We start from the raw sequence: 14,458 nt of genomic DNA on the forward strand, positions 1-14,458 counted from the left end.
CAGAACAGATCCCATAACATCTATTCACTGTGGCTTGGTGATGCTATTTTGACAAAAAGCACAAGTTCAGTCTACCTGTAGATTCTGTCAGCTGTAGGACCTTAACTATCCACACCAAATGTAGAAATCAGTTCAGAAAAAGATACCAAAATGCCAAGAGCTTTCACCCAACTTTTAGATCACACTGAAGTAGTAGCAGGTGAGACACAGCACAGTCATTAACACCTTATCCTTTTTTTCCTGAATTTCTCTTAGCAGTGACTGAGCTCTTTATCATCCAGACTCTCCCTTGAGGACAGATGTACATGTGAAGACAGCAAAGAAATATGGCTTTGGTTGAGTTTCTGCTGGTGTATACAAACAAGATACCAAGAGATCTTGCTCCTAAGGATCCTAACACCTTTTATTTTAGATGTGAATATACTATATATTCCTTGCTTCTGTAGAAAGCTCTGAATACTGGAAACTTCCATTTATCTCTCAATTTACCCTGCAGGTTTAATGTTACAGGTGGAACTATGTGAGAAGTAGATGATTGTAAATGGTGTCCTGAAGCTCCCAGCACAACTATAGGCTGGTCCCAACAGGCAAGTGAAAGCAATTTTACTGAACCAGTTTTCCCTCTACTGGAGAAAAGTTGAGATGTGAAACCCTACCAATTCTTTGAATCCTTAAATAGTTTGTTGTTTTATTGCCTTTTGGAGAGCGGCAATTATTTAGAAGTCAAATCTTTTCCTACAGATATTTCCCTTCTAGCTCTCAGGCAGCAATGTTAATCTCCTGTCACTCAGTCACTGTAGTTAACTCTGGTTTCCCTGTATCTGTCAGGGTTAGTGTGACTATGACCCTTCCTATTGACCAGCATCACCTGCAAAGTTGTCAGGAAACAGCTGAGGCAATGGTCTGTTTTTCCTAAGCTAATCTCAATGAAAATGCGCTAGGGTGGATGTGACCTCTTAAGATTCAACTATATTTTTGTTTTGAAAGTTGACTCGATCAAATACATCAAAATACTCAGCTGCATCACGCCTAGGGGCTTATTCTAAATTACACTGAAAACTTAAACCTCTGAAGAAACAGGTTGTTATCCAGGTTTTCAGAACATGTGGAAGAGACAACAAAAGACCTAGTAAGTATGTTATATGACAAGATTACTTCCTATATTATAGAATGATAGAATGGGTTGGAAGGGACTCACAAGAGTGGAGTGGAAGGGGAGAATCACCTCCCTCAACCTGTTGGCCATAGTTTTTGTTATGCAGCCCAGGATACAGTTGGCTTTCTGGGCTGCAAGCACACACTGCTGGCTCATGAAATATCCTATTTCATTCACCAGTGCCCCCAAGTCCTTTCTCTGCAGGGCTGTTCTCAGTCTATTTTTTTCCTCATTCTATGTTGAGCTGGATGATTGCCCCAACCCAGGTGCAGGACCTTGCGCTTGGTCTTGTTGAACTTTGTATCATTCACACAGACCCACTCCTCAAGCATGTGAAGGTCCCTCCAGATGGCATTACTTCCCTCAAGCATATCAATGGCACCATTCAGTTTGGTCTCATCTGACAGTACACTCAATCCCACTGTGTTTTTTATGAAAATATCAAACAGTATTGGTCCCAGTACTGACCCTTGAGGGATCATCCTTCTCTCTTTCTGCACTGCTTGTCACTTCAAATTTGACCTCATCTTCACTCTCTTTGGAGCCTTCTCTTTTCTCCGCATTTCAGAAATGCCTGCTTTATTTTGCAGGGTGGATATGGACTATGAAAGGATCCCATTGTCTTTGCTACAAACATAGCTCATTGCATGTTTCACCCTACCCGTTCATTTCTCCTGTCTAATGCAGAGGTCTCTTCCAGCTTCTGTGAAGCCCTATGTTTCCCCAGTGCTACTACAAGGGTAATTTAGGAAGAGACATCAACATATTAGATGCTGTTTAAAATCATATATGAAGAGATACTGCTGTCCTTCACTTTCTGTGACTTCCAGAAAGAAAGAACTTTTAAATGGATGTCATTTCCACTGCTGCATTCCTTAGCCATAGTCATTATATAGTCTAAAAAATATGTGCTTATCCTGTGTTTGTGTTCATTCATGTGTACTGGTTTCCAATTTTATTTAATATTTTGCTTGCTTGAAAAGTGGTCTGGCTGCCTGTTTCCTACTTTTTTCCTGGGTCTAAAGAAACAAGTTCTAAATACTTCTGTAATGTTAAAGCCAGTTCAGTCCCCTGACAGCATCCACGTGGCAGGCAGGCCAAGGATAAGCTCATGTCAACATACTCGGACAGGCTGCACCAAGAATGTAGCCTGGGGCAGCATGCAGGCTGGCTGGGGCTGCTTGGGACCCTAGTTAAATGTCCAGGTTATTTACCTGAATCAATCTTTCTGTTGTGAGCCACAAGAGAAATTCCTGCAGTAATTCTGAACTCAATGAAACACAGTTATACCTTCTGACAGCAGCAAAAGTGCCCTTGAGACCTTTCTTCTCCTTGCCCCTCAACTTTAAAAAGTCATAACACTGCATGCTGGGGAAAAAAAAGTCAAAACATTTCTGAACTGTATTACAGTAGTGTACTTAGTGTAGAGTATTCTGCACTAAGAGATTATTTTGGCTTAGCCCATTTTCAACTTAAGAACTTGGGTGTGCAATTCAATTTAGACAAAAAAATCTTTCCGTTTCCAGATGACTGCATCTGTAATGCATCACTTCTTTATGTTGACTATTATTTACTCAAAGTCAGTCTAGCTACCAGTGAAAAGATGAAAAAACAGATCATAAGTATTGACATCTACATACACTCAATGAAAAATTATAACAACTTTTGATAATCTCATTGTAAACCTACAAACCTCTAGAAGGTCATGAACTAAACTAACAAGGTCTCTTTTCAGAACTTAATAGGTGTGTTCCAATTTGGTCATAAAACAAGGCTTGACACAATTTTCCCTGCATTGAATACTATCTTTCAAGATCTGTAGTTTTATATCCTCATTAGGACATTTTATGTCCTCATCTTTGTCGATGACATGGTGTTGACACGGGAGTCATGGAAAACGCAGAGACGATCAATGTGATCAAGCGATTGCCAAATTTATTCACACACATCAACAGTTTTTATAGTTTATAAGACTAGCTGATGTAACCAGTATAGATTCTGATTGGCTCAAAAGTGCCGTCCACACATTTTCAAAGCAGATAACAGGTTAGCCGGAAATTTGTTCATTTGTTACTTATTGCACACATCTTACAGTTTCCCCATCCAGCTTCTACATCTTGTTAACCTTGAGCAAACGCCAAGTTCCTTGTTCTAATGCACGTAGCTGTCCTTCACTAACCTAAGGTTACGCCTTGCAGCCTGGGTAACTTGAGTTCAGGCCTTACAACTTAACTCAGAGTTTGGCTAAGACCAAACAGCTGGGATGGCTCACATATCCATTGTTTAACTGTATTCTTCATAACTGCCATCTCCTAAGGTGAAGACATCTGGGTTGGTCATGAAATGTCTGCCGTTCCTTAGCCAATCCACAACCTGGACAGTGGGATTGAGTGCACCCTCAGCAAGTTTGCCGATGACACCAAGCTGTGTGGTTCAGTTGATACCTTGGAGTGAAGGAATGCCATCCAGAGGGACCTTGACACACTTGTGAGGTGGGCTGATGCCAACCTTATGAAGTTTAACCATAACAAGTGCAAGGTCCTACACCTGGGTCGGAGCAATCCAGGCACAGCTACAGGTTAGGCAGAGAAGAGATTCAAAGCAGCCCTGCAGAGAAGGACTTGGGGGTGTTGGTTGATGAGAAAATGAACATGAGCCAGCTTCAGTGTGCACTCACAGCCCAGAAAGCCAACCGTATCCTGGGCTTCATCAAAAGGAGCGTGACCAGCAGGTCAAAGGAGGTGATCCTGCCCCTCAACTCTCGTGAGACCTCACTGTGTGCAGTTCTGATGTCCTCAACACCAAAAGGACATGGAACTGTTGGAAGAAGTCCGGAGGAGGGCCACGAGGATGATCAGGGGACTGGAGCAGCTCCCGTGTGAAGATAGCCTGAGAAAGTTGGGGCTGTTCAGCCTGGAGAAGAGAAGGCTGCGTGGAGACCTCATAGCAGCCTTCCAGTATCTGAAGGGGGGTTTAAGGGTGCTGGGGCCAGACTCTTCGTTAGGAACTGTAGTGATAGGACAAGGGGTAATGGCTTAAAACTTAAACAGGGGAAGTTTAGACTGGATATAAGGAGGAAGTTGTTTACTGTAAGTGTGGTGAGGCACTGGAATGGGTTGCCCAAGGAAGCTGTGAATGCTCCATCCCTGTGGTGTTCAAGGCCAGGTTGGACAGAGCCTTGGGTGGCACAGTTTAGTGGGAGGTGTCCCTGCCAATGTCTGGGGGGTTGGAACTGGATGATCTTAAGGTCCTTTACAACCCTAAGTATTCTATGATTCTATGGTTAGTTTTCCAAGTGGGAAAATGAGCAGCTTTAACAAAAAAAAAAACAACAGCATTATCTACATATTCCTTCAACTTTAAAAATGAAACATTAGCTTTTGCTAGAAATAATGAAAGCTGCACAACACCACATGAAAAAATTACTGTGAAAATACAGCCAGTTGGGAAGCGTTACATTTTTTTGGGGGGTAGGAGGGTTATGACTATCATATGTAGCTCTGTTTCCCAAAGTGCTTATGCATTTCTTCCTACTCAGTGCATAAGGTAAGATTGAGAATACTGAAAGGTTTGCAGGGTTGCTAGAAAACTGAATATACAAGGCACACATTATCATTAAAGAAAGAAGGACTCTTTGTTCCTGGTCTGGCAGCAGGGAGATTCCCTGGAGGCCCTGGAAGAGGGAGCTGGTCCAGGCAGTGAGCCACCAGGTGAAAGGCATAGAACGGTGGTGGTACAAGCTTCCAAGGGACCGCCGCAACCACAGTGTGCATGGGAGGTGTCTGATGTGTGATCTCAGTCAGCACCAGTTCTCTGGATGGTGCCTTATCAGGCATCCTAATGCAGCAAAACAGTATGAAAATGCCTTTCCTTTCTCTCGCAGTTCTAACCTGCTGGGAAAATTCCACATCCCTGCTGGGTTAACTCCTGTTTATCACACATCAGACTCCAACACTGCTCCCTTGCTTCTTCACAGTCTGTCTGTACAGGCTCTCAGCTTGGGCCCAGATGGCTATTATACCCTGTATGCACAAACAATGAAGAAAACTCTGAAGACAATTCCATGTCTGAGCAGTCCTACTGCAGCAACAGGACTGTGTGCCTGTGTAAGTGCTCACTCGTGAGAAGCACAGTTTCACACACATTGGGTCCAGGTCTCGTTGAGGAACATTCTTCAAGTACATTATTATCATTCAAATCTCATTGTCCACCAGAAGAAAAAGCCTTTGTAGTTGGCTTTAATTGTTCTATTAAATCATTCTATTTAATTTCTCCCTCACCCAACACCTCCCCCCCACCCAGTACATGATAAATTTGGAAAGGTCACCGTGTTAATTATTTTCAAGTAAGTGTGTGTATTCTTCTCAGCATCACTTCTCCAAATCCTTGGGGGAAATACAGGATCAGCTTCTATTTTTATGAGTGCAGTGATTTTAATACAAGAAGACAGAGAGTAGAAATCAAACTACTCATCAGAGGCTTCTACTCACATCTAATATATCCCTTCCCTCACACTCTTCCTCCTTACTTTTCCTCACAGGCGCTTTCTGACACCAGAAATTCCACATTCTGATAACAGGGTTTGGGTGGACTTTTTTGCCAAATGTAATATGCAAAACAGTATTAGATGGGCTAGCCTGAGTTCCAGTAGTCCAGGGAGCTTTAGGTGAGTTACCTGGATGACTAAATGTGTGGAAGTAATTAGTTGGAGCCCACGTGCTCCAGTAGAGCAAGGCTATTTTAAGGTTGTGATTTATAATCTGATCAGTGTTTTCCAAATGTTTGGTTCTGTGGATCTTTGAGTACTACAGGTTGTCCTGGGTTCAGGAGTAGCAGTCATTTTTCTCCTTCTTAGTAGCTGGTGCAATGCTGTGTTTTTGACTTTCAGCCTGGGAACAGCGCTGATAACACCGATGTTTCTAGTTGCTGCTCAGTAATGTTTAGTCTGACCAAGGACTTCCTGAGTCTCATGGTCTGCCAGGGAGGAGGGGAAGCCGGGAGGCAGCAAAGACAGGACACCTGACCCAAACTAGCCAAAGAGGTATTCCATACCACAGCACGTCATGCCCAGGATGTAGAACTGGGGGGCAGTTACCCAGAAGGGCTAGATCATGGCTCAGTCGTGCTGGGTATCAGTTGGTGGGTGGTGAGCGGTTGTATTCTCTTTCCTTGTTATTTCCTTTATCATTATTATCATTGGTGGCAGCAGCAGTGATTTGTGTTATACCTTAGTTACTGGACTGTTCTTATCTCAACCCGTGGGAGTTACATTCTTTTGATTCTTCTCCCCATCCCTCCGGGAGTGGGAGGAGGAAGGGGGGGTGGGGAGTGAGCGAGGACTGCATGGCTGAATTGACAGACTGGACTTAAACCATGACACAGGTTTAACTTGACTTAAATTTGGCTGTCAGTAGCAATGCAGCAAATTCCTGTTTTCTCTGAGTGTTTGTTTTAAATTATGAGAAATCGTGAGTGCAGATTCACTCATTCTCATCCATAACCATACCCTCTCAAGCACTCATTATTCACATCTTGACTTCTGTATCAATAAAAAATTAACTTCTGATACATAAGGTTAACCTCAACAGCTGTTGCACCATTATTTTATCCAGCTATTTATCCACTGATTGTCAGTGCAGTACGTCTTCACGTACAGTTACACCAGCTAGCCAGATCTTCCGTGTCAGGGTTCCTGTGCCATTCTATGGAATACATGAAAGCAAGATGCTCTCAGTGATCATCAAAACTGCAAGTCCATGGGCTACAGAGAAGCTGCATATCTCTTGAGTGAATGCTTAATACCTGCTTGCATGCAACATGTGAAAGAGCAGGTTTCTGTCAGCACTGCTTTAGTCAGAGGCAGGTAGTTGAAGCTGTCATTAAAAATCTGTTTGTGGTGGCTGCACACGTGGCAGTTTGAAGAGAGACAATGCAAACCTGACAGGGAGTTGTGATGGGAATAAAAAACACTGAGAGGTAAAAGAAGATGAAACAAAAAATCTGCATAACCACATTAACTGTGTAACAACTATAAAGGACCAATGCATTGAGAGCCTGAGCATGCTGATGCTGCCCAGTTTGGCTGTGTACTTGGCTATGTGCTGCATTTCTGGGGGTCTGCCCTGCAGGGAGAGCTGCCCCAGGCATACATAGCCATGCTGCCAAAGGGCAAAAGAGCCATTCATAACGAGGGGACAGAGAAAATGTAAGGTGCTTTCTGCTGTCTCCTCCAGCTTCTCCCCAAGCACCATTTGGTCTCAGCCAATTTAGTGCTTTACAGCTTTGTAAATGAAGCTTAATGTCTGCCTGGTGTGATGTTACCTGCCCATCTTAAACACTGCATCTCTCTCCCCCTGGAGCAGAGTGGAAGGAGAGCAGCGTGCCCCATGCCATCCCACCTGAGGGAGTCCCTACAGCTCCAAAGAAATTCACCATTTTCCTCAGTGCTTTATCACCTCAGGTCAGTGCAGAAAGCAACTGCAAAGGCAAAACCTTTTTTTTCTGGGGTTCCAGGACTATGCAAGTGACTGAGAGCCTGCCTGAGAGTTAATTTAAAGGTATGCTCTGCAGGATGAGTTTTAAGGCTGACGGTTCACTGATGTTACACATTGATTTATAATAGCTGGAAGCTATCACCACAGCTGCAGTCAACCAATGCCATTTTGCAATCTTCAAGGCATGTCCCAAAGCAAAAAAGTTAGCTTATGCATAGAGAACTAAAAATTAAGCCATATGTTCTTGGTGTACTTGTAAGATGCAGGAGTAAATAGCCTCCTGTGGTGTCTCACATCTGGAAAGAGAGGACTGTGAAAAATGCAGGCCAGATAATTTCTGCGCTGGGAGGAACCAGCCTCCTGTGACAATTCTCAGCTAAGCATGAAGCCGAGAAAAGCTGAGTGCTGGGAAGAAGACAGCTTTTCCTGAGGTGTTAAGCTTACAAAAAAGAATGAGAACAACTACAGAGTAGCTGAGGTGCTGTGAACAACAGTGATGCATCGGAGGAGGGTGTTACTATTGTTCCTGTTCTGAAAAGAAGGGGAACTAGACGAAGGGATGTATTTCACCCTTTTTGAGCGAAGCTCATTTCCCAGTGTCAAGTAAACCCAATTATTTTTACTGCTAATATGCAACGGCATAGCAGATAAGAGCTGTGGATTCATGCTAGGCATTAGCTATTGCTTATTTTGGGTTTAATTACCATGAAAAGTGTTTATGCCAAATCTGACTTTTCAGGAGTGATTTTTGTTTAGATTTTGGCAACAATAAGGAAGCTAACTATGTAAAAAAACAAAACAATACAGTGACTTCCAGCTGGCAACTAATGATCAACCCTCCAAGACCAATTTGACTTTGTCCCTTGCATTTCTTTGTTAAATGGTGGCAGCTGTGTAGCAGTAGGCAGCGGGAAACAAATGAAACATTCTCAGTGTTCCAAGAATGAAATCTAATGCATCGGTCTTGCATGTGACTGAAGATTAAGGAAGGATATGTAAGAAACCACTTCCAGCTCCTTGCCATGGTGCTCCTGAATTGTTGCACTGCCTTTTCAGTTCCTGTGGCTAAGAAACAGCCTGCCTTGCCTCAAAACTGTCCTAACAGATCTTCCCCTTGCAGACATATCATCCCACAATGATCTTTCCTTATAAGACATGATAAACTTGATCAAAAGCACACCTCATACGAAGAAAAGAAGTTAAGCATTCAGAAGTGTTTCTTTTGTAGCTGAAAGAGGCAGCTACTGCAAGGAAAGAGTGATTTTAGACAGCTTACTACATTCCTGTGATGTGCAAGCACCCTGGTTTTATTGCTGCTAATCAACTTTTCCTCAACAGTGAGCCTTTTCTTTTTGCCTCAGCACACCCATAGCAGCATGACTGCCTCACAAGCCTTTGATGCTGCAGAATGCACAGTTCTCAATAACTGCTTGGAGCACTTTGAGAATATAAAACCAGCCTTAATTGTGTGTATATCTGTGGATGCCAGGTTGTCAGCACAGGTAATTGTGCATGTGATTTTGTTCTCAAGACACATGGAGGTACCCAAGGCTCTGTACTGAGTTCATGTGTTTTAAGACTCATATCTTTACCCTGCATTCCATACTTTTGCTATTTAGGATGTGCTCTGTGTGTAAATACAATGCCAAAATGTATTTGTGACCACTGTTACAGCCTGCTCCAGTGATGGCAGCACAGTCAGATGATGTCATGGGAGCCAAGGACTTCAGCCAAACCACCCAGAGAATAGAGAAGCAAGACAGATGCTGCTGTTGAGACGTTTCCATAAGAATCATAAAAGGTAAGGGAAAGGAGAAAAGATTCCTATTCTGCTTTCGCTTTAGCACTTTTCAAATGGAGTTCTTGATATTTTTCAATGTCAGCTCAAACTACGCTTTGGAAATGAAGCCCTGGTCTTGAGGAAGGCAACAGTACTTTTTTCTTCTGATTTCAGGAAGGTTTTATGGCTTGCCTGAGAGCTTTCTCTCAAACTCCACAAGGAAACTCATTCCTTGTTTAAGAACTTTAGGTTAGATGAACCAGACCAAGAATGATCTTGGGCTGCAGCAAAATTGGAATTTATTTGGCGGGTAAATTCAACATATCCCTTGTCTCAACTCCATAATAATACAGTGCTGCTGTTGATAAATTCTAAGGGGTAGGCTCCATCATACACTGAGCAAGAAAGGGTAAAGGGGGGTTATTGGCTTTATAATAGTGCAATGAACATAATGAAGAAAGGAAATTAAGAATAACATCTAAGATGTAACAAGAGAGACAAGGCTATTTCATAAACCATACATATTTTCCAAATTTCTTAACTGCAAAACACTTTTAAAACTTTCGGATCTGCCATTATCAAACTTTAGAGTCAACACAGACACATTAGGAATTTCATTTTTGTGTACTGAAAATGCCATTTACAGAAACAAGGGGCTGGAACTGGATCTAGGCATTTTAGAAGTGGTAGAATCGGCTTTGGTCCTCATGAGACAAAATTCATTATCTATTTTGTTATGTAGCTGAACTAGGAATTTAACAGGAAGCATACGGAAGTCCAGAAAAAGTATAATTGCAATATTTTCAAGGGTATCTGTCGTGAAAATGGTGTTTGCAAATGTTTTCCTCCTTCATATTGTTTCCAAGGTAATGAAATCCATTCTTCTTATTTCACCTCTTCCCCCTCACCCCCACCATGTTTGAGTATTCTTCTTGTAAACAGACGCCAGTACCTTTGGCAACTAGCTCTGCAGCATACAAATTGACACCCAGTGTGCCCTCAGAAGAACACAGTAATTTCAGTAAGCAAATATTTACCTGTTCTTCCTATCTAGCAATAATATTGTTGACTGTAAACAACTACACCTCAAGACTCTAGTAATATCATCTGGACAAGCCTTGAATGTCCTCGTAAAGACATCTATATGTCACAGCAGTCAATAATACCTGAAAGACCCTAAAGAAAATAGAATTTAAAAATAATATGTGTCTTACCTGCTTATTCATAAGGATGTAGATAATGGGATTGCAAACAGTACTGCTTTTTGCTAGAATGGAAGGTATGACGCTTGCAACTGGAGTCACCACACCTGGTTTACCAAATGTTGCAAGTAATGCTATAACTCCATAGGGAATCCAACACACCAGGTAACAGATAACTGTAGTGATCACCATGAACAGTACATGGTATTCTCTTTTGCGGGCAGCATTCTTGTGGATTTTTCCAACCTAGGGAAGGTAAATAAAAGATAGAATTTAAGAATCTGAGCTGTTGGGTTGATTACTTTATGAACCTGGAACTATTGCTCTTGGATCAGCAATGACAGATAATCAACATTTTAGTTGCACAAGCAAAACAAACACAAACCCAAAAGTTAACAAATAAAGTTTTAAGTGGTAGGATTCATCCATTCTAGATTATTTCTTTGGTACTTTACCATTTTGATACAAGGGCCTCTCTCCTGATAATCATCAAACCCTGTTATTTATAATCTTAAAAAAGCGTGACAAATACTGACATAGTTCAGCCATTGTGCTGGGGGTTTTTGCAGTAGCTCTGTGAGATGGCCATTAAATTTGACCCAAAGCCCATGGAAGTCAGCACAAGATTGGGTGGGGCCCAGATCAGGTTTGGGTGCTTAGCCTCATTTTATAGGGAGTATGAAAAACAGTGCTTAGTAAACATTCAGAAAGATTAACTGCAGAATAGCAAGGTTGGTCTCCCTAAGCATCTTTGCAGCCAGCAAAATTAAGCAAACTCTGAAAAAAAGCTAATTTTGGAGCCAGTCTCTCTCCACTGACTCTAGATGGAGGCTCTGCACACTGGTCTCCAGAGGTCATGGTCAATTCCTCAATTTTCCCCCAGTGTGTGTTTAGCAAACCCAGATGTGCCAGCAGGATTTCAGGAAGTATTCAAATGTTTAAAACTTATAGACTGAATCTTGTACTCAGCCAAATGTAATTTATATCCTCTTTAAGGTCTTTTTGCCTCCTGAATGTGGTACTTGAGAGTAAACAACACCCACACCAATGAAGCCCCTGTAGAGCTATAAACATAAATAAGCAAAAAGGCAGGTCACTGGAATGCTTTGCCCAACAAAAACAACAGAAAAGTTTGAAAGTATGGCTTTAAGCTGATGCAGGAGAACACTGATGCGCACAACTCTGTAAATGAACAGAACACAGTTAAAAGTGGAAGCCACTAATCACCCAAGTCAAATGTCATCTCCTGTTGCCTGGCACACAACTTGCACATGCTAATGCAGTGGAAATAGTCAGAGCTTTACCTACATCTTTGTGGTGCGATGATTTTTCCATAACGTATGTGCTTGTGTATCTCTGTGTTAAAAACATATAGAGTAACTGTATAAGTACATATGGAAGGCAAAATAATATAGTGATGCTGTTTGGGTTTAGTTAATTATGATTCTAGCATTCTAGAGTGGTTGGCTCTATCTGGAGTTTCATTAGAAATGTTCCTATTGAAAGTGAATAAAATGCACAGAAACTCAGCCTGCCAAAAATATCAAGTATTTTTCCTGTCTTGTATGATTTTCTGCAAAAAGGCAATTACAAAATCCGCTCTGAAAGCACTGGGACTATTTTTTTTTTTAATTATTTCAAGAACAGAACTTATCTCATAATTACTTTAGCTTGAAAAGCCTAAATAATGGATAATAGTCCAATCCTGTATTGCTTATTTGAACTGAACTTTTTTATGGGAATTTTCTCTGACTGAAGAATCCAGGATCCCACATGCAGTTTCTCATCAACCAACACCCCAAGTCCTTCTCCACAGAGCTGCTTTGAATCTCTTCTCTGCCCAGCCTGTAGCTGTGCCTGGGATTGCTCTGACAAGGTAGAACCTTGCACTTGGCATGGTTAAACTTCATGAGGTTGGCATCAGCCCACCTCACAAGCGTGTCAAGGTCCCTCTGGATGGCATTCCTTCCCTCCAGGGTATCAACCGAACCACACAGCTTGGTGTCATCAGCAAACTTGCTGAGGGCGCACTCAATCCCACTGTCCATGTCAGTGACAAAGATGTTGAACATGATCGGTCCCAACACCTATCCCTGAGGGACACCACTCGTTACTGGTCTCCAGCCAGACATTGAGCCATTGAACACAATACATGAACACTGTTGTACAATGGTATGGGAAAGAATAATAATATTGCTATGGACCATATGAAATGATTTTAGGGTAATAGGTTATGGCTTACCCAATTCTGACATGCAGAGGTTGATCCAGACCTCACTGCTTGCCAAGTCAACTGGTCCAGTCAGCCTGTTGCTGGAGGGAGCAATCAGGTGGCAACCACAGCTCCATGGGCCTTTTTTCAGGCTAAACACTGGGACTTTACAGCCCAGGCAAAAGAGGACAGCAACTTCTTGCCTCCCTTGGGGGATTTACCACTTTTAATACTTCCCTTAGCCACCTTGTGGCTCCATATGGGGGAACAGCCCTAGGCAGTGCTCTGATCAAGGGTACAACCTACCCACTCCTGTGCTCCTGAGCCAAAGGTTTGACCTAGTGTAGCTCAACTCCCTCTGGATCCAGCTGGTTGTAAGCTGTGGGGCCATGGGAGTACTGGTGGCACTTCACCTGCTCAGAAGAAGGCACAGGTATCAGGGAAGACCTGCTGGATGGTTGTACAGAGGCTGTGTTACTGAATCTTGCAGGTAACTACAAGGTCCATGCTGCCAGAGGCATGTATCTAGGTCCCCCCATAAGGCACTAACATGTACAATTGTGCATATTCCCACCACCCATTGACAAGCTTGGGGGTTTTATTATCTACGAGGCAAGGGATTTGGCCTGAAGTTAGCTATCAGGAAGGGGAAGCTTCAGTGATGAAGATTTAACCTGATTGTTTTCACCGAATTCCTGTTTTGTTTTTGGCATTTACCCTCACGTCTCCTCCTTACTTAATGTGGCCATGTGCTTTCTCTCACAGAGCATTTCCTTCCTATTTCAACAGCTCCCAGTCATTTTCAGCTATGACAATCTTGAAAAGTTATGAAGAATATACAGCATCCCATCCATCTAACCACTAGATGGAGAGACTATACAGTAAGAATACAGCATCCAGAGACACCTCAAGTAGGGGACACGTACATCAAAGCATCTGAAAAACCAGAGGGTGGGGGGGGTGGGGTGCTGTTTATGCATTTTGTCTTTCAAAACAGTTTCTCTTTCCCCAGCTATTTATTAAGATGGAAAATAATGTCAATTATTATACTCTGCTCATTCGAACGGTGGATTCTGTAGTCATTCTTTACCTAGTCCACTCTAAACGAGCAAGAGGGAAACAGGGTGCAAAGTGCTTTTTTATCACAGCTGATTCCTGGATCTGTCTTTGTAAATTTCACACTCAAATACCCATATTTTCTTCACTACTTCATAACTTCTTCAGAAGTAAAGAGAAAGCTATTTATGTGCAGCAGTGTTTGTTGCCAACCTCTTTAATGTGTCAGTTATAAGTGCTTGTTTTGACATGATCAAATATTCAAAAGTACTACCAAAACCAGAGACGAAATATTCATAATCATCTGAGGGAAGTCTGCCAATCTTTGAACATATAGTCTACTACAGTTTCTTAAAATGAACAGGAGGGAGATAGACCTTTTAATGCAAAAACTGCAATAGAGAAAAAGATGGGAAAAGATCATTCTTCCTCCTTCATGAACTCGTCAAGTAAGACAGTCTCCTCTGTCGTGTTTCTAACAAAACAAAATCTGAAATGCTCTCCATTTATTGGTATGAATAACCCTCTATCAAACCCAGGAGTGTCTCAAACTAAGCA

At 42.2% G+C, this 14,458-nt stretch overlaps 1 protein-coding gene across 1 annotated transcript in view; it reads right to left on the bottom strand.

Annotated features, from left to right (window-relative positions):
- LOC134157743 (opsin-3-like) overlaps window positions 1-14,458 on the bottom strand; it is an 87,019-nt gene that overhangs the window by 16,844 nt on the left and 55,717 nt on the right. The window contains exon 4 of the mRNA XM_062607023.1: window positions 10,645-10,878. Within this exon, the coding sequence (XP_062463007.1) occupies window positions 10,645-10,878 (234 nt within the window). The remainder of the gene's footprint in view (window positions 1-10,644; window positions 10,879-14,458) is intronic.

The sequence above is a fragment of the Pezoporus occidentalis genome, unplaced genomic scaffold (genome assembly GCF_034315485.1).
Source record: "Pezoporus occidentalis ecotype Australia unplaced genomic scaffold, CSIRO_AGI_Poc_V1 ctg99, whole genome shotgun sequence".
In the NCBI taxonomy this organism is placed as follows: domain Eukaryota; kingdom Metazoa; phylum Chordata; class Aves; order Psittaciformes; family Psittacidae; genus Pezoporus; species Pezoporus occidentalis.